Source organism: Echiichthys vipera, assembly GCF_963691815.1.
Source record: "Echiichthys vipera genome assembly, chromosome: 12".
In the NCBI taxonomy this organism is placed as follows: Eukaryota; Metazoa; Chordata; class Actinopteri; order Perciformes; family Trachinidae; genus Echiichthys; species Echiichthys vipera.
Window position 1 is genome coordinate 6694210 of NC_139837.1, and position 19608 is coordinate 6713817.

At 42.2% G+C, this 19608-nt stretch overlaps 1 protein-coding gene across 2 annotated transcripts in view; it reads left to right on the forward strand.

Annotated features, from left to right (window-relative positions):
- The window catches only part of mta1 (metastasis associated 1), a 49815-nt gene that overhangs the window by 25660 nt on the left and 4547 nt on the right, over positions 1-19608 (forward strand). For both annotated transcript variants that reach the window (XM_083923916.1, XM_083923917.1), the window contains exons 4-16: positions 5042-5168; positions 6856-6919; positions 7269-7386; positions 9348-9450; positions 10877-10976; positions 11569-11757; positions 14182-14256; positions 14721-14779; positions 15104-15411; positions 17114-17265; positions 18317-18506; positions 18593-18682; positions 19387-19542. In XM_083923916.1, the coding sequence (XP_083780042.1) occupies positions 5042-5168; positions 6856-6919; positions 7269-7386; positions 9348-9450; positions 10877-10976; positions 11569-11757; positions 14182-14256; positions 14721-14779; positions 15104-15411; positions 17114-17265; positions 18317-18506; positions 18593-18682; positions 19387-19542 (1731 nt within the window). The remainder of the gene's footprint in view (positions 1-5041; positions 5169-6855; positions 6920-7268; positions 7387-9347; positions 9451-10876; positions 10977-11568; positions 11758-14181; positions 14257-14720; positions 14780-15103; positions 15412-17113; positions 17266-18316; positions 18507-18592; positions 18683-19386; positions 19543-19608) is intronic.

Genomic DNA, 19608 nt, shown 5'->3' on the forward strand with positions numbered 1-19608 from the left:
AGTTGAGTTGCTATTCAAGGACGCTCAGCCAGGGGCCAGTTGGAAGAGCCAGCCAGCTGATGTACCACTACATATGCGTGCGTGCGTGCGTGCAGACCCTCAATTCGGCTAAAGAAAAACAAAAGCAACAAAAAAATACCTTGCACAAGGATAATAAAGGGAGAAATCGCAAAGAGCTGCAAATCAGGACCCCCTCTTCCAGGCTGAACAGATTCTTTACAAACACAGTAGATGAAACTAACAATATTTAAATTTTTAGCTTCCAAAAGAAGAGTTCCTCCTCGTTTTTTCTTGAGCCTGAAAACAAATTTCTCCAAGAAAGACATCACAGCAACTAGTACACCCCTCCCTGCTCCAATAAGGTATTTTATTTAAGTGAAAATAACGTCTTATCATGACTAAATTCCTTTAATTTCATGCAAGAGCACTCCCTTGTTTAATATATGGTCATTTGGAGGTCCGCATATTCATTTTCTTGCTTGGACTATTGCACAGGTCACTTAGTTTCCCTGCAGTGTTTTATAGTGTCGGCACCCTACACACCTTATTACCTTTTTATAAAATCAGGTACATTGAGCTTCAGGTGTAACGAGCAGAGGTGCATCACACAGCAATCAATCTCAGAACCCATCGGCTATCTGTCCGACATCAGTTTAACCTGTTGGGGCAACGGCTAATATTTTGGGCTCTCCGTTGCACGTCTGGGCCAAGACTTCCTCTTCCAAGCTGCAGTCATTGTTTACAGTCCGATTAGCAACTTGAGACTGGAGAGTGGAGTTGGGGTTGAGAGATGGCGTCTTAATAAACGGATAGCTGCATATGAATGCAGATCAATAACAAAAAGCCAAATTGTCGTCCCACAACAGCAGGGGCTCCGTGATTGCGTGACAGCTAAAGTGCTCCGCCTCTTTTGCTCTCCACATGGACAGATTACCTGTATGCAACCAAAGTCTACTCAAATATTCCTACACAGAATCTGTTTATAGAGATTACATACCAAACACCACATTTTTTTGTTTGGTTACAGTGCCGACCATGAAGCAAGACATCCCCAGTTTGCGTCCTGCAGTTTTTGTTGTTGTTGTTGTTGTTGTACCCTTATTTCCTGTCAAATCTCTACTATTGGCTGTCCAATCAAGGCACAAAATGCCTGAAAAATAGTAATAATGATAAGAAAAGTGTTCTTGCTACATAAATAATGAGACAAAAGGTGTCCGGCTTTGCAGCAATAAATCAAAGCAAAACATCTCAATGATGGAAGAGGGGGGAAAAAAAGCTTTTGAGTTTTTGCAAATTGAGAAACCGTGGAACAGCTCAATCTGTCGCAGTCAGGGTGGGCAGCTCTTACTACCTCTGCCAACCGATTTCCTGGGCGAAACCCTAGATGAAGTCAGTTATCTATGAATTAAGATTGTTTGCACTACAATTTTGCCTGGCATCTGTTTTGTTTGGGAGCTTTTTGTGTAGCGCTATTAAAAAGAAAAAAACGCCTCTGTGCCATTATGCTGTTATTATTCTTCTAACACACTTCCTGCATAACTTAAGTTGCTGCCATTCATTTTTCTTGAAGTTTGTTTTTAACGCTTCAACTGATCTGCTGTCAGGGAAAAGTGCACAAAAACATGCACATCTTGGGTTTTATTTTGCAGCAAGTCTTGTGTATTGCCCATGCCTTCCTCCCCTTCACAGTAAAAGCCAGTCCAGCCAGTAATTAATACACTCCTTTTGCAGTTTGATTCAGTTTTTGCAGTATATGAGATTATCATGCTAATTTAGTGCCTTGTAGGGGAAACGCAACCAGCACTACCAGTTTTGAGCTCATTATGAGCCGCTGTGCTGGATAACTACTGGAACATAAACCCATAAAATGTAAAGTAAAGTAAATGCAAAAGATGTGTTCATGCATTTAATGTAAAATTAGTTACCAGCAAAGTTGCCTCTCTAACGCACGCGCGGTTTGTGTTTGTTTTCCTGCTCACCTTCCTACAACTTCCCATCTTCTTATATTCTCTTTAATCTTGTGTTTTTCTTTTATTATTAATAACATCAGTCCATATTTTGTTGCTTTTACACGGCAGAAGATGGCGTGAGGCCCATGCTGCGAGTGTGTTTGTGTGTGCTTAGCCTGGGCATTGATGGTGTGTCTGCTGGGTGCTGAGTGCTGGGCAGAGTGAGTGAGGGAGCGAAGGAGTACTTATTGATTTTGGCCACACATCTCTGCTCCTGAAAATCCCTTGATTGCTTTTGTTCTGCTCCCCGTCTCCCTCTTTCTGTCTCGCTTCCTCTAATGAAACTCCAAATGAATTGGAGCACGTACTGACTGCTCTTCCTTCTCTCTGTTGCACTTCCTCTCTTTACCACTCTCTGTCTTCCTCTCGCTCTCCCCCGCTGATTTCTCTATTTCTCCTCTCTCTCTCTCTCTCTCTCTCTCTCTCTCTCTCTCTCTCTCTCTCTCTCTCTCTCTCTCTCTCTCTCTCTCTCTCTCTCTCTCTCTCTCGTCGTGTCTCTGTCTCTCGCCGTGTCTCTGTCTTCATCTCTTTTGTCACAATTTCCTCCCTCTCTGCTCTTCTATTTGTCTCTCTGTTTGTCTATTTTCCTGTCTATCTCACCTTCACTTACCTCCACTTTCCATTTCTCTCACCTTCATTTCCTCGCTCTCCTCTTCCACATATGAGGAGGCGAATGTGTAGTAGCGATGTTTCCTACCAGCAGCTAAATCTATTCTTATAGGATGACTCAGACACATGACCCACTCAAATGGGCTGATAGCCCTTCGACAGTGGCTCTGTTCATCCATTCACTCTCGGACTGATTATCAAGGACTGTTTTTCATCAATTCTGTTAACCCAAGCTACCACGATACTCAAGGTTACGCCAGTAGTAAAATCTAGGTGAGTACATGAACTCCCAGACACAATGTCGGACATGCCTAGGCTGACTTTAGAGAAATTAACTCAATCAAAAACACAAGTCTAAAGCGAAACGCCACCTGTTTTGCACACAAAGGTCAGTTTACTCCACTCAGCCTGTGAACACAGTTGTATACTGTTTTCTGTGGCTCTGGAGGAGCGTCATCAAATCTGAGAAAATAAACCTGATGGTTTTTTGATTATAGTATGAGGCCTGCATTAAAGACTGGGTGTGAGAAGTTTGAAAGGCAGTTTGAGATTGTAAACGTATGCGCCAGCGTTTAAGAGTTCAAGATCCAGAGTTCCTCCACTTTATAAAAGTGCAGTACCGAATTACCCCAAGCCTAACATGTTTATGTTAGGGGCTGGGGTCTGTCTATCCCAAATTATCCATACTGTAATCTTATGCTAACACGAATGTTTAAGCTGAAGCCAGTAACTTTCTATGTACCAGATTTTTTTTTCCACATCTGCTATATCCCAATGAGAGAGAGACCATATATGAATAAAATCATGTAGCTCGGCCTCCACCTTCTGCTCCCTGTGAGCTCCCTAATGGCATCTGCAAGATCCCACCGCGCTCGACCTACAAAAACCAGTCAGAGTAGAGGAGTCTCTGAAGCAAGGGTGAGGACTGCTGTGAACCCTGATCAGATGCGTGGGAGACTCCTTGGCTCGGATTGGTTGTCGGTCAGGTGCAGTGGAATTTAACAGATGACATTAGGAGCAGACAAAGAGAGGTAGAGCGACATTACGTTTTCACAGATCATCTATCTAATTGTGCTGTTGGGAAACGTTTTCACAGAAAGTTACCCACTTCAGCTTTAAGGGTCAGTTCACCCAAAGTCCACACATAGAGTTTTTTGGCAAGGACAACTCTCTCCAGAAACAGTGTCCCTGTTACTCTGGATAATCCAAGGAACAGGTAGAAAATCAATCCAATAAAAACTTTTGACAGTGCCATCGGGGATTACCATAATAATAGGGGGCATTGTTTCAGGAAACAACATTGCTGTTTTAAGGGGCTTTAGTGTCTTTCAAGGTGTTCTTTCAGTGCATTTAGCGCCAATAATGAAATCCCTTTCAGGTCTGTTGTGTTGGAGTGACGGCAGAAATATCCCCAAACCTGGGAGAATAAAACTGAAGCTATCTGCATTCATTGAACTTCTTTGTTTGTGTTTGGGACGGGTGTAATTGGGTTAAACCTTTTAGAAATAAAGTCCTAACCTAAAAATAGACTGTTGGTGAAATTACCTTTCTTACGGTTTGAAACTTAAATTCGTTCTCAGAAACGGACGGATTTAAACACTGTACACGGATCTTTCCTGCCGTGGCTGTCAGGACAAGCAGCCCAATTATTTTCAAGGACCAAACATTATGCTTAAAGTTTTTTTAACAACTGTTCTGATTTGCCCCAAGGTAGTTCACATGCTAAAAAGTCTCAAAGCTGGGGCTTACTGTGGGTTTTTGCCTTTGCTGGTGGGCAAAATTGTTAAATTGTTGTATGTATTTATGTGTTTCTTCAAATATCAAGATGGAGTCTAAAAAACTAATCTCTATCCTCCTTTTCAAATAAGCTACGTGTTACTTTAAATAATAAAAATAGATCTTTTAGGTCCTCAAATTCCAAGAAAAAGTACCAAACTTTTGTCCTTTTGCTGTTCATGTATTACATAAGACTAGACTCTATATTGCTGATTGTTAACAATCCATTCAGGTACTTTTAGCCGTTTTCACGTTTAACATAAAGCAGATTACCCAAATAATAGTATAATTAAAAAAACACAGTTTGAGGGCATTAAAATGATGGAGAATCGCTTCTCCACTTTTGTAATAAGGGTCGAAATGAGATGAGAAAACCTGAACCAGATGTGGTTTGATTCAAACTGCAGGTCTCATGTAGACATGCTCACTGAGTTTTTATGTAAAATATCTGTACACAAGTCTCCTTCTCCCTGAGGACACTATTGTTCTGGCTCATCAAGTGTGCACCCTTGTGCTTAATATCCCCCTTGTTGTGCACCTGACACTGTTCGTGGTTGCAACTGATGCATCAGCATCCCCCTGTGGATGTCATTGTTCCACCTCATCCGATGGGTATATGTTTGACCTTTGCCCCTTTTCCCGCCCAGGGGAGCTGGAGGAGGAGATGGAGAATCCAGAGATGGCGGACCTCCCTGAGAAACAGAAGCACCAGCTCAGACACCGAGAGCTATTCCTGTCCCGCCAACTGGAGTCTCTACCTGCCACACACATCAGGTACACTGCTGTGACACCAGCCTGTTTCAGTCTTTCTGTCTTTTATTTATTTATTTTTTAATTTCTTTCCTTTTTTCCTTCTGTAAATAGTATAATCATCTCGTTTTATTGACAGAATTATTTTCACTTTCCTAAAATAACGTAAATTCAATTTTAATCTGTAATCCTTAAAATCTATGGTCCTGGATTATTTGGCGATACCTGTCGTTACCATAGTAACAGCGAGTACTATACAAAACACCCTTTTAGCTGCAAATACAACAGAAGAGAAACAGGGGCACGTTCAATCTGCAAAAGGTGTGCACTGATCCTGGTTGAATGACCTCCTAGAAACGGTGTTCACCAGGCTTACGTTTAAATCTCTGATCTAGTTTTGTACAAAATATTGATCTTTCGATACATAGACATACACCATTGATAGTCTGTCTTGTCTCCGGCAGTGAGTGGACACACACACACACACACACACACACACAGAGGGGCTGCAGTTCCCGCCTCCTCTCGCTCACTCGGCCCTGTCTTCTCGTTATTCATCGCAATCGCTCCGGTTGAATATAATAATTAGCGGGTTTTGTTAGGGTGTCAGCTCATTACATACGTAGAGCTTCTGCGACTGGGTTTGGTTGATCGAGCAAACAGCAGGATTGCTGTTTGGGAATACTTCACATTTGAGGCCAAGGAAAGGCAAAGGATGCAAGCAAGCCCATCTATTATCCCCGTGGTAACGAACATTCTCATCGTAACGAACATCGATATATTTTCTTTCATGGTATTGTATCGAAGTAAGAACGTCCAGTATTGTGACAACACTCTTCTGATCACACTGTTTTTTTAATTAACAATTTGACACCTTACCCATTCTTTCTGTGTTCATACTGTTTTTGAACCAACACATTTCTGCCTTTTGGACTCTGCGCATGTGGCTGTAAAGACCAGAGTCACTTGAAAGGGATGATCACGACAATAATGTGATTATTTACTGATTCCTTCACTCATTATCTGTCACACATGAGGTTATGTGACAGCTGAAAAATGTTTGGGATCCAGTCAGCTTTGATTCCGACATAAAATAATCCACTCGTGCAGCGTGCACGTTGAGCACCAAATGTCAGAGGAAAGCTGTTTCTACATATAGAACTGCCTCCGCTCATCACTAAGCTCCAGACAAACCCACTTAATCATTACCACCTTATTACTTGACATTTATGAAGAGCAAACTGACTTGAATAAAGATACTCGGAGTCTTTTTGTTTAGTGACGATTCAAAGTTGTTTTTTCTTTTTAACTTGTGTGGTGCAGCAGCGAAGTTACACAAGGTGGTTTTGAGTTTATCACCCTGCTGATTTGTGTTTGCTTCAGGGTAGAGCGTGTATGACAACTTAGCTGGTAAATAATTTGGATACAGACAGGAGATAAGTGCCGTCAGTGACAACACGCTTAAATAAGCCGGTACCGAATCAATATCACTGTTGCCATTTTTGAGACTCATCCTACAACAAAGTGTCCTCCTAGACAGTTAGAGCAGGGCAGCACTTCTGCATCATGTGATCCCCTGGACTTTTGTCTGTTATTGTGTTTCACGTGTTCACTATTTACTCTTTGTTCCCTCCGTGTCTTCTCCCTCATGTCTTTTCCTCTCCCTTTTCCCAACCTCACTTCCTTTCCTCACACCCTGGCTGAACTCCAGGGGGAAGTGCTGTGTGACTTTGCTGAACGAGACAGAAGCCCTGAAGTCTTACCTGGACAGAGACGTGTGTACAACCTCTCACTACCTTCATGTTAAATAATAAGACGGGATTTTGTAAATTGTGTTTAGGTGTGTTAGATTTCAGCATGATCTAAGAGAGGGCGTGTGTAAGAGACTTACGAGTTGAGAGATTCTTGTTTTCAGATTAATTATTCACTGTGTTGACCCAGAATGTTCTTTTCACATAGTAATGAGGAGACAAGAGACTAGCAGAAGGGAAGATGCTCTCTCTCTCACACACACACACACACACACATATGCAGAAACTCACACTCAGTCTTTCGCCTCATCGTTTGCCCGTCTCGCTTCCTGTTCCTTTCATACCCTCCTCATGCCTCATCTGTATTTCCCAGGATGCCTTCTTCTACTCGCTGGTGTATGACCCTCAGCAAAAGACTCTGCTGGCTGATAAGGGGGAGATCCGCGTTGGGAACAAGTACCAGGCAGACATCACCGACCTCCTGAAAGAAGGTACATCCTACTTAAACTTAAATCTTGGCCATTTTTAATTGACACGGTTTTCTGCAGAAGCTTATTCACAAAGTAGCACATTAACATTTTCCTGCAGGGGTCTTTTTACCCTCCTGTGTACTGATTTCTTTTTTAGCTGTTTTTCCGCTCTTTTCGCATGAATATTGAGTCATAATGAACTGCTTAACTTTTCTGCTGAACGTTTATTTAATTGCTCAGTTGTCAGGAACATCTCATGAACTTCAAGGGGCCTTTTCTGCCCCAAGTCACCGTTTACCTATATTTTGTCAAGTTTAGTTTAAAAAAAGAAATTTAGCACACTAGGTAATGCTCCCATGATATTTATTTTACCACTGAGGAGAGGTTTTGTCAAGCGTCATACTTTTTTTAGACTTCGACAGTCAAAAAACGTCCCCCTGGAAGTAAAATGAATATATGTTCACAGGAGCATTTTCTAGTGTGTGGACCGAGTATTTTTCTTCTAAATGTGCATGCTTTTGTAAACGCTTTTTGCATTAAAAAAAAAAAAAAAAACTAACCGGGTTTCCATGGCAATCACAGCGTGGCATCATGATTATACATAATCAAAGCATTTACAATAACTGCTTTTTGTTTATGTGCTGCACAAGTGATAATTTTAAAGTCACCCGGAGAGAATGGAAAAGATGGGGGGGGGGGGGGTATGTATGATGAAGCAACTTTCACTGTTGCGACACAAAAGTTGCTAGAAGCTACCATTTCTCTTTAATACAGGATAACGTGTACACTTGCATACAGGCAGTAATTTGAACAACTGAATGTAATGCAACCTGGACAAAACGACACATAACAGTTTAGTTTCCGGCCAAACTGTGAAGGTGCTTTCAGACAGCGAGTGGTTGCTGATGTGGTTCCTGCAGGCAGCAGGGAGCAGCGCTGCCACTGGTTACCTCCGTTCCTACCAGCCTGTACACCACATGCTGCTGCTATCTACCTCCTGTATTTTCTTATAAAGAGGTGTTGAATATACAGGAAACGATTAATATGACACAATTCATTGAGAAAACGTTGCTAACTAGTGTTATAAATGTTGTTTAATGTCCCACATGGAATAGTCAGACATAACAGCTGCAAGCGTTTCTCTTCATTCATTCGAATGTTCTCTACTGATGAAGACGTGAATCATTCAGGGGTCTGAGCGCGCATAGTTTCTAGGGTTGCCATGGTCACAAGGCAGCAAGCTGAAAAAGTTGAACCATTGTAAATTGCATTATAGGCAGAGCCTATTCGCAAGCTGCTGCCACCGACCTCGGTTTACAGTGAAAACAAGGGGGGCGGTGTCAGCAACCGCTCACGGTCTGAAAGCATCTTAGAGCCGTAACTAATGTAAATGCTCTTATTTTAAACTGTATTAAAGGCAGTTTAGACAGTATATATCACACATAAAAGCTTTTAATCGTTAGAACTTGTGAATAATGTAAAAGTCCATAATTTAATTTAAGCAGTCTGAGAGAGATTTTCCAGGCCTTTTGTGCCAGTATTGTGTGCAGATATTCAGCATTTTCAAATGTGACTATTTGTCTGCCAGATTTAGGTTTCAGTGTTTTGCCAGAATTTTATTCTTAGCAGGTGGGAAAACCTCTGAAATTGCAATTAGGCACCATGGGGACACCAAGCTCTCTAATTAAACGCATATAAATGAGATTCTGTTACATGTGTTAGAAGCTCAGGAAGGTTGGCTGGTTTGTTCCCAACTGGCAGCTTGAAAGACCACACCTATTCAACCGCGGGATTCATTAAAGCTTTGCACACGCTAATATTTTAAAAAAAAAAAGAAGAAAAGGAAAAACCAGGAAGAAAATCAAATTTTATTTTGGATTTTCAAACTCTTGTTGTACATATGTGCTCAATAAGGAACAGAAGTGGCCTTGGACAGCGTAAAAGTAACTGTGTGTGTCTGTGTGTCTTCTGGGTCTGTGTAGGCGAGGACGATGGCAGAGAATTGGAGAAACTAGAGGAGAAGATCTGGGACTCCAACAGCTCACTGACGGAGAAACAGATTGACCAGTTCTTAGTAGTAGCTCGGTAAGTCAACATACAAGTGCAAAACCATACAAATAATAAAAAGAGCTTAAAGAGACAGGCGCTAAAACGGAGCGTTTCAGACAGAGGTTGAAAACAGGTATATTCAGAGAGAGAGTATGAGGGAAACTAATGTGTCGTTTGAACATTAAACCATGTAAACGTGTTCTCGAAGAAACCCAAAATACCACAATGAACCTGAAAATAAGTATAATAGGCCGCCTTGAAGGTAATAAAATATCTGTCTACCAGTACCTCTAAAGCACATTGTAGATCAGTATAATTCAGGTGCAGTGACTTCCTGGAGTTACTGTTGGCAACCTCTCATAGGTGACAAGACTGTTTTTCACAAAACCTCATGTAAAACCTCAATGTGTCATTTTTACACATGTGGTTTTTGTATGGATTTAAAAAAGAGAGATAAAACGTGTTAATGAGTGAACTTTAGAGGTGCTGCTGGACGGATTGATTTCCTTTGGACAGAGCCAGGCTTACTGACCTGATTCGTTAGACGGTTTGTTTCACAGAACCATCTGAGAAGCCATCATTGGAAACTGATTAGGAAAGGGCAGGCACCTTCAAAACATACCTGGCAGGTGATTGAATGAACCCTTTGAGGCCAGTCTGTCCATCAAACCGCCGTCCGCGTCGCTCAGAAGAGAGAAAACATATTTTCCACCAAGAAAAAGCCTTCAGTGACGTTCTCTTCTTTCATTACAGAAAAACTCTCAAGTTCTGATCAAACCAATGCTATTGCAGCATCTAAGCTAACCTCTGTAGCTCCTCACAGGACGCTGATTGGTTGACTCACTTTGGATCTGAACACAAACGCATTAGTTAGCCTGGCAAGATAGATTTTTGTGTGACATGTGAACGTGATTCTCAGGTGATTCTCAGGTGATTCTCAGGTGATTCTCAGGTGATTCTCAGGTGATTCTCAGCTGATTCTCAGGTGATTCTCAGGTGATTCTCAGGTGATTCTCAGGTGATTCTCAGGTGATCTTGTGTTATCGTGAGAATTTGGCTGTAAGCTAACAGGCTAGCTGTTTCCCCTTGCTTCCAGTGTATATGCTAAGCAAATAAGCATACTCCCCAAAGTGTCTCGTAACTATTCCTTTAAAAAAAACTAAAACATTTCCTGACATTTAGTGTTCCTCACTTCTATTTCTTTATTTGAACTATACATGGTTGCTAAGCAGTTTTACCCCGTTCAGTGCAAGTTGGCTGGTGTCCTATCATTGTCTCTGCAACACTACAACACTGAATATTTTATCAAGAAGCACAGGATATTTTTTCTTTGTGTGCATGAATTGTTCAGATACAGTCAATGTCAACTATATCAATCACCAAATCAGATTGATAAAAGTAAAACTTGAATGTACTATGAATACGTTTTCTTTATATTCTGCTTCTTACCTGTGTCCCGTAGGTCAGTAGGTACATTTGCCAGAGCTTTGGACTGCAGTAGTTCTGTCCGGCAGCCCAGCCTGCACATGAGCGCTGCTGCAGCCTCCAGAGACATCACCTTGGTGAGATACTCATACATACACACATGAAAGTGGTCTTGGGTTAATTCAGTATCACATCACAGGTGAAGAGCTTAGCAATTGTGTCAATTACAGAAAGTGCTTGTAGTGCACATGTGTGTTTGTGTGTCTGTCAGCAATTGTTAAGGACAGTGTCTGGTTAACAAGCACATGGCTGGGTCTATTCTGCCCTAGATCTTATCCTCATATATAAAACATGATGAGAGGCCTTCTAGCCACACACACACACACACACACACACACACACACACACACACACACACACACACACACACACACACACACACACACACACACACACACACACACACACACACACACACACACACACACACACACACACACACACACACACACACACACACACACACACACACACACACACACACACACACACACACACACACACAGCCCAAAGCCCTGAACAAGGGGCTGCGTATATATAAGCTCTTTGGACTCCACAAATCAAACAGTCCTCATCTTCCCAACAATTCAGCAGAATATTCATTGCATAAATGCTTCAAACAACTAAACTAAGTCCAAAGACTAACATGTTTTTCTATCTTGTGTTTAGTTTCACGCCATGGACACCCTCCATACCACGGGCTATGACATGACGCGAGCCATCGCAGCGCTGGTGCCTCAGGGTGGGCCCGTCCTCTGCAGGGATGAAATGGAGGAGTGGAGCGCCTCAGAGGCCAACCTGTTCGAGGAGGCGCTAGAGAAATACGGCAAAGATTTCACCGACATCCAGCAGGATTTTGTGAGTAGCAAAACAATAAAAAGCATATGTAATGAATTTGATATTTTGGGAAGTAAAATCTGAAACTGCAGCCGATGGATGGTTAGCTTATCTTAGACTGGAAATGAGGGGAAATAGCTAGCCTACGTAAAGCTACAAAATATACGTCTTCAAGAGTCCGGCACATACAGTAAATAGCTGTGTAACCACAAAGTGTTGTTTGTACAGTTTGATTTTGTACGGATTAAACAAGCTAGGTATGACATGTTCAATGACATGTTCATTAGTGACCTTTTGATCTGGTAGGCGTGTTTACAGAACTAAACCCAACAGCAGGGGCTAATCAAAGACGTTCCATTATAAAAATCCCTTATTTCAGTACCACGGTTCTGCAAACCACGGATAGGATTTAATCTTGACGTTTGTGAACAGCAGCAACCCGTTCTCATTCCCTACTCGTCACGTACCGACGCTTGGTCACGACCCCTTGGTGTCACTTTTTTACGTACTGGGTAGTGATGCTCCACGGTCGCAGTTTTAAACATGACTAATGTTCAAACAAAAACTACTTAGGTTTTAGAAAAGATCGTGGATTTGGTTTGAATAAGTACATCTGTTGTTCTTTCACACAATTACATGAACAGGACATGAAGCGCTTCCTCACAGGTGAAAGTCCAGCGTGCGCACGTGGGGTTTTTTTGCCAACCGGGCTGCCCATTGATAAGTCGGTTGCAAGATAAGATGATTGTGATGATCTCATTATTATCTACAATAGCTATTTTGATTTAAACTAATTCAATGGCTTTAATGAAATTATTATTATTATTAACACAATTAATTGTGGAAACGGTATTGATTTCAGCAAGAACGTGAACAAGATGTTGACTTATCCTTTTCTATCTCTGGTTGTTTTTCAAGCATTTCAGCCTAATTAAATTGTATAGTGGAGATATGTGAGAAGAGGTATCAGTCTGTATGTTGGTTACCCAATAGTCTAATTTAAAGATGTGTGCATTAGATATTCAGTGCACCACATTATAAGGCGCACCTTCAATGAATGTCTTATTTTGAAACTTTTTTCATATATAAGGCGCACCACATTATAAGGCGCATAGAATAGACGCTACAGTCGAGGCTGGGGTTACGTTAAGGACCGCCTCTAAATTCATTGATAAGTTTGCGTGCTAGCGCTGTTGCCTTCAGTTGAATAGTGATTGTACTGACACTTCTACCTGCTGCTCTCTGTTCAACAAGCCACTGTTCGAGTTTGTCCTCCGACTGTAGCCATCTCGCTCTGTTCCCTTGGAAACTCTGTTTAGTTTTCTTTACTTGGCGCAGGTCATCTTGTTGCTTCCTCCACTTCGGCACCATTGATGGTTCATGTTAAACTCTCTCACTGCTGCTCTATTCCCGTGTTCTGCTGCGTGACTAATCGCCTTGAGTTTAAACTCTGCGTCGTAAGCGTGTCTCTTAACAGGAGCCATTTTGGGCTCTTTACACAAACACACAAATGGAAATGAAACAGCACGCTTCGCGCGGTCATATATCTCAACATGCACCGCGCGTTACTTCTTCTACGGGGGAAAATAGAGTCGGCGGCTGCTCACCATAGTTGCGAGACCTGTTGTGGCTCAATATTGGTCCATATATAAGGCGCACCGGATTATAAGGCGCACTGTCGGCTTTTGAGAAATTTGAAGGCTTTTAGGTGCAACTTATAGTGCGGAAAATACGGTACGGTAAGTTCAGAAACCACAGAATTAGAGTTGTGTAGCAGACATTTGTGCTTTATTTTGCTATTTAGCTGACGTTAGACCGAACGACTTTCAAGCACAATAGTAGTCTTGTGAGCTAAGATGTCAGCCAGCCCGTAGTAAAGAGTTAAAATGTTTAGGCTAAGCACAATGACCATTTATCCAGAGAGACATTCCACAAAAATATCTCTGAGAAGTGTGTGCGGTTAGTTAAAAGCCCAGAGAAAGCTGCCTTTCAGCCGGAGAAGAATGATGCTGCCGTCTGTGGACTCTAATGCACATTGTGCTGCTGAGCGCTCACTGTGTGCATCACTCCACCACCTGGTGGCCGGCTGCCGTCAGTGCTGCTCACTCAGGTTTCCACCCAGGCCTCTTCTCAAACAACAGGACCACACCACCATTATGGGTGGGGCCTCAACTTGACAGCTCATTTTCCTTTCAAACTTCTCAGTGGGTTCAAGCCGATTTTGTGGCCAGTTGTGTTGTTTTTGTCATTCATATAAAGGATCCATTTGTACAGAATGGTATTTCAGCGACAGATGAGTAAAATACAGTGGGCTAAACGCATGAGTATATCCGTGTGGGAGTGCTAAATCCACCGCTTGACAGTCAAGTGTGTTGGAAAATGCTCTCACCATTTTAATAACGACTGCACTGTAATAATGATTGTGTGCCCTCTCTTCTTCTCCAGCTGCCCTGGAAGTCCCTGACAAGTATTATTGAGTATTACTACATGTGGAAGACCACAGACAGATATGTACAGCAGGTAAATCATTCATTACACATCAGAGATTTAAGCAAAATTGTTATCTTAATGTGCATTTTGTCAACTTTAACATTTTTCACACATCGACCTTTTTGTTTGCTTTATTGTTGATCCTTGTTTAATCTTTTACACTCTACTTTCTCAACCTTTTCTGGCCAAGGAAAGGATCCCGTTCTTTTAATTCTCCTTTTTTTTCACAGTTTAGCCTGTTTCGTTTTGAGTTTATATGTTGGCGTTTATCTGTAGTCTGTCATCAGAGTAGCTCAGAAATAAAACACACCAAAACATAATCAGAACCCTATTATTCTTATTAGAAATAAGTCAATTTTATTCGGAAGTTTTACTTACTTTGTCTTAAAAATCCATTAAATCCATATGGGACGTGTTTGGAGCTAACCTCTCTAATCCCACCATTCTCCCTCTTCTCTCTCCCCCCTCCTCTTTAACCTCTGTCTCTGCTCCAGAAACGATTAAAAGCAGCCGAGGCAGAAAGCAAGTTGAAGCAGGTCTACATCCCTAACTAGTGAGTACCTCGGTGCACGTTTTCTATTATATTCATTGGAGATCATTTGTGCGACTCTTCCATCTGAATACACAAAGATATCGAGAAAAGTTTTGACCCTCTGCAGCAACATCTTGTAGTATTTCAAAGCTCGACATCTGTTGCTGTCGTCAGACCACAAACCCTTCTTTCACGTTATTAGTATTCATGACAGCTTTCAGTACAGTATCAGTATTATGAGATATACGCTGTCTCTGGCAGCAGGCTGATGAATGATATCTCTTCTCTTTGGCCTGTATTATCTTTGCTGGTCTGACCGTCTCCCCATTCCTGTGCCGCCTGCAGTAACAAGCCAAACCCCAACCAGCTGAGTAACAACATAAAACCGCCTCTGGTGAATGGAGCGGCGGTTGCAGGGGTCCAAGGTGTCCAAGGTGTCCAAGGTGTCCCAGGGATCCAAGGTGTCCCGGGGATCCAAGGTGTCCCAGGGGTCCAAGGTGTCCCAGGGGTCCAAGGTGTCCCAGGGGTCCAAGGTGTCCCAGGGATCCAAGGTGTCCAAGGTGTCCCTGGGGTCCCAGGCGTCCCAGGGGTCCCAGGCCCTCCAGGCTCGGCTCAGACCCCCGTCCTTGGCAGAGCCTGTGAAAGCTGCTACAGTAAGTCACTTACATGTGTAATGCGGCTGTCCTTTAACGGCAACGGCTGCCGCTTCTTCCACTTCCTGAAATAAGCCTGGTTTCATAAGATTCCAGAAAGTCTAGTGAAATTGTACGTGATGAACTTTGGATAATTGCTTTGGCATTCACAGCTGCAATCATATTTAAAGGAGGCTGTTGCGTGCTGAATATGTTTTCACCTTGAGTTAAAACAGAACCGTGAAAATGTATTTAATTTAAATGTATCTTATAAGAAATCTGTGTAAAGATGAACATTCACAAGCTTTCTCTTTTTGCTCAAAATGCATTGTCTAAGATCTACGACTAAGGCATTCAAATACACCAGACAGAACAACCAACACAACACAAATACATGTTAATGACTTTGTCTGTGCTTTGTGATCGGCTATATTGGCATTTAAAACGTCAGAGAAAGTTAGAGTGGAAGAGACGTTGTCCTGTTAAATTTACTACTACACTAAAACACCAAGCAGGCCTTTTTAAAACGTATCCGCTCTGGAAACCACTGTGGAAAAGTTTGATGAGAAAATTGCTGGTTTTCTGTGGAAGCTGGCAGGGCCAAAACCGAGTCAACCAGCTTAATGTGGACGTAAACTAAAGTCTCTCTATTGATGTGAGGAGACACGGGGCTGTTGTTTTTACTTGAGTAAATATGATTTGTAATGTGAGTAAGTGTACATTGTCACATTATCTGGTTATACTCATTTTTTTATTTGTGAGTTCTAACTTAATATCTCCCCAAATACTAAACTTTGTGCTCTTCAGTAGTCGTCCTTAAATTGATATATGGTATTTTGTATTCTGGGTTTCTCTCTGGGAACATGCTTTAAAGCTGCAGGAGGGAAAAAGCACAAAAAAACAAAACAAACAACAGAATTTGGAGCAGAGTGAGACTTCTTTCTGCAGCGCTCCCTCTCCCCTCTCTGTCCTGAGGCAATAGGAACTCTCTCTCTCTCTCTCTCTCTCTCTCTCTCTCTCTCTCTCTCTCTCTCTCTCTCTCTCTCTCTCTCTCTTCTCTCTCTCTCTCTCTCGCTCTCTCTGAAATGACCTGTGATTGACCAAACTCCCATCACAGGCTAGATTTACTACAGCCTGAAAACAGAGCCAAGAGGAAATGCAGAAGTCTAGTTTTCTTTCAGAACACTTGAATTTCAACATGATTATTATTATTTTTTAACCAACAGTGCCACAAATAAACTTCCTGCCCCCGGTTTAATGTTTAAAAAACACATCATTTTTCTCCTACGGTCGGTTTTGCTCACAGGGATTTCTTTTGTATGTGTTTACTTGATTTTTGGAGAGCTTTGGCTACGCTTCATGTGAACATCCAACATTTTAACATCATATTTATGAAAATAAGGAAAAGCATAATAGGTCCCCTTTTAATCATGGAAATTCAGAGCACAGATTGACGCCGTACTCTCGCTCTGTGGCACATGTTTGATTTTTACACAACGGAGAGGAGAGAGAGAGAATAGCATTACGCGCCCTGCAGCAGGGTATTATTTGAGTTATTTTAATGGTTGTAGTTAAATCGGGGAGGAATGATTAAAGGCTGTGCTCTTGTCTGCATGCACATGAGCATGGCTTTATGATTATGTGTGTACTCACTTTCTTCTGTCTGTCTGTGTGTGTGTGTGTGTGTGTGTGTGTGTGTGTGTGTGTGTGTGTGTGTGTGTAGCCAGCAGCTCCTACCAGTGGTACTCATGGGGACCTCCCAACATGCAGTGTCGCCTGTGCGCTTCATGCTGGACTTACTGGAAGAAGTACGGAGGGCTGAAGATGCCCACAAGACTGGATGGAGAGAGGCCTGGACCCAACCGCAGCAGCATGGTACAAACTAACCCACGCACACATGTGTCACTGGACATTTAGCTTATTTATTTTGTAAACCCCAAACAACAGCCTTACTGTTTGCCTAAAGCCTTACCCTGCCCTTAAAAGGTGTAATCCTCGAGAAAAAATCTGCTTCTTCTTATCCTCCTTTAAGTTGCTCCATATTTTCATTAACATCTTCAAATTGCCTTTTTTTTATTTTATTTTTTTTAAATCCCAAACCCAAAGATCTTCAGTTTACTATCAAATACGACACAGAAAAGCAGCAACTATTCCCATTTGAGAAGCTTTAAGCGGAAAAGGTTTTGTAGGTGTTGTTGGAAAAAGATGATCGAAGGAGTTGAATATTCTGTTGATTGACGAATCAATTAGTCGACTATTTGTTTCAGGTCTACGTATCACAAATGTCTAGTTAGCTGGCATGGATTGGATTTAGTGTTCCTCAAAACAATTTGGAATTTAGTGTAAAAACAGCAAGAAAAGCAAAAATGACCATGATACACTGGATTCAAACAGGATCATTCAAATGTTCCTTTCACAAACACTCAAAAATACAGTAATTGATGGAGGTTAACATTTGATTCACCCCATAACCCTTGACTGTAATGTTTTCTTAAAATTGTTCCTACATTATACAGCTTCTACACACTCTACTAGCAGTTCTAACAAGTAACCATACAGCATTTTAGTGTGTAAATACTGTTAATGTGTGTGTACCCATTGATACGAACTATGTCAACAAGCTATATTAAGTACCACATACACTCTGAATGGAGATATATATTGTTGAGCAGTGAACTCAAGTAAATGATAAGCATCTAAATGACTTTGGTTGTCGGGCCAGTGTGTGAAACGGATTGCGCATTTTGGGAAGCAGTCCAGTAAGCTCCATGTTGCCAACCAATATCAATAAATAGTGATCAAATCCACTTCAGTTGATGATTTTACTCGCCATCAGTCGCTTGATGATGTCCCCAGTCCATTTCATTTCCAGAACACAAACACACATTGTTGTACATTTATGGTATCTATCTGTTTGTGCCTCCAGAGCCCGCACGGTCTGCCCCTGCGGCACAGCGGCAGCCCCAAATTCGCAGTGAAGACGCGACAGGCATTCTACTTGCAGACTACCAACCTGACGCAGATTGCACGCCGCATCTGCCAGGACATCATCCGGCCACGATATCTGGCCAGGCACCCCTACCTCCCTGTCAACACAGCAGCCATAAAGGCAGAGTGTAAGGGCCTTTTCTTTGTCCTCACCGGTTGTCAGTGTTTGTATTGAGTTTTTATACAACTGTATTTTTTCAATGAATTTCTGCAGGTGCCCTGCGGTTGCCAGATGGGCCAAAAAAGCCTTCGCCACTGAAACCTGTGGAACGTAAACCTCTGGAGTCTGTAGTTCGGTATTTAGGTAAGCGTCCCTAGCTCGCATCTCTTCCTCACATCTTAGCTCCACCCAGCGCAGATGTGCGAGAGAGAGGCTTATGACGTAATGCACAGCTGTATCTGTCATGCGGAGGTGCGACATTTACTGTATACGTCACGTCACCTGATAAGACTTCACCGTAGGATGCACCTGTGTTTCCTCGCTCTTAGTCCTCCGAGTAGTCTCCTCATCACCTCAAGGTGCTTTTAAGAGATTAGATCCTCCACGAAGGCGGACGGGGAATGATTTCGGGTTCTCGGGTGTACTTCATGTATAGTGCTTATCATCAAACGTTAGCATGCTAAACTTGGATACATCGGCAGCCTCACGGAGCTGCTAGCATTGCTGTCGACTCTTAGCCTTGTTAAACTGCTTTGATATTGCTTTGAAACTGACTTCCAGAAATGAACACACACATATTCTATGAAAAGAAAAACATTTTGATCCTCTCAAAGGATTAAAGTCATGGTCACTGGAAGTACCTTCGTAAATATGTTTCAAAGTGCAAATATGTCGTGTTATTTGGAATCAATGAGGCATTTTCGATACCTCAAAATGGATACCAACCAAGTATCTTCTGCAATTTCACACTTTGTTCCAATTCAACAGTTGGAAATATTCTGTCGTTGTTTCTGACTTTCCCTTTCTCCCTCCACCTTCCTTCGTGTTTCCTCTTTTCTCACCTACAGAAGCACATCCCCGTCCAGCCAAACCTGACCCCCCGATTCGTGGAGCGTCCATCTCTACAGGCAGTCTGACACCCATAAAGGCCTCTCCCATCCTCAACAATGGTTCACCCACTATCCTGGGCAAACGCAGCTATGAACAGCACAACGGACTGGATGGTGAGTGAGCGAGTACAGTGTGTTCCTGTTTGTGCTTTTTCATCTTCAGAGTATTTCACTGAACTA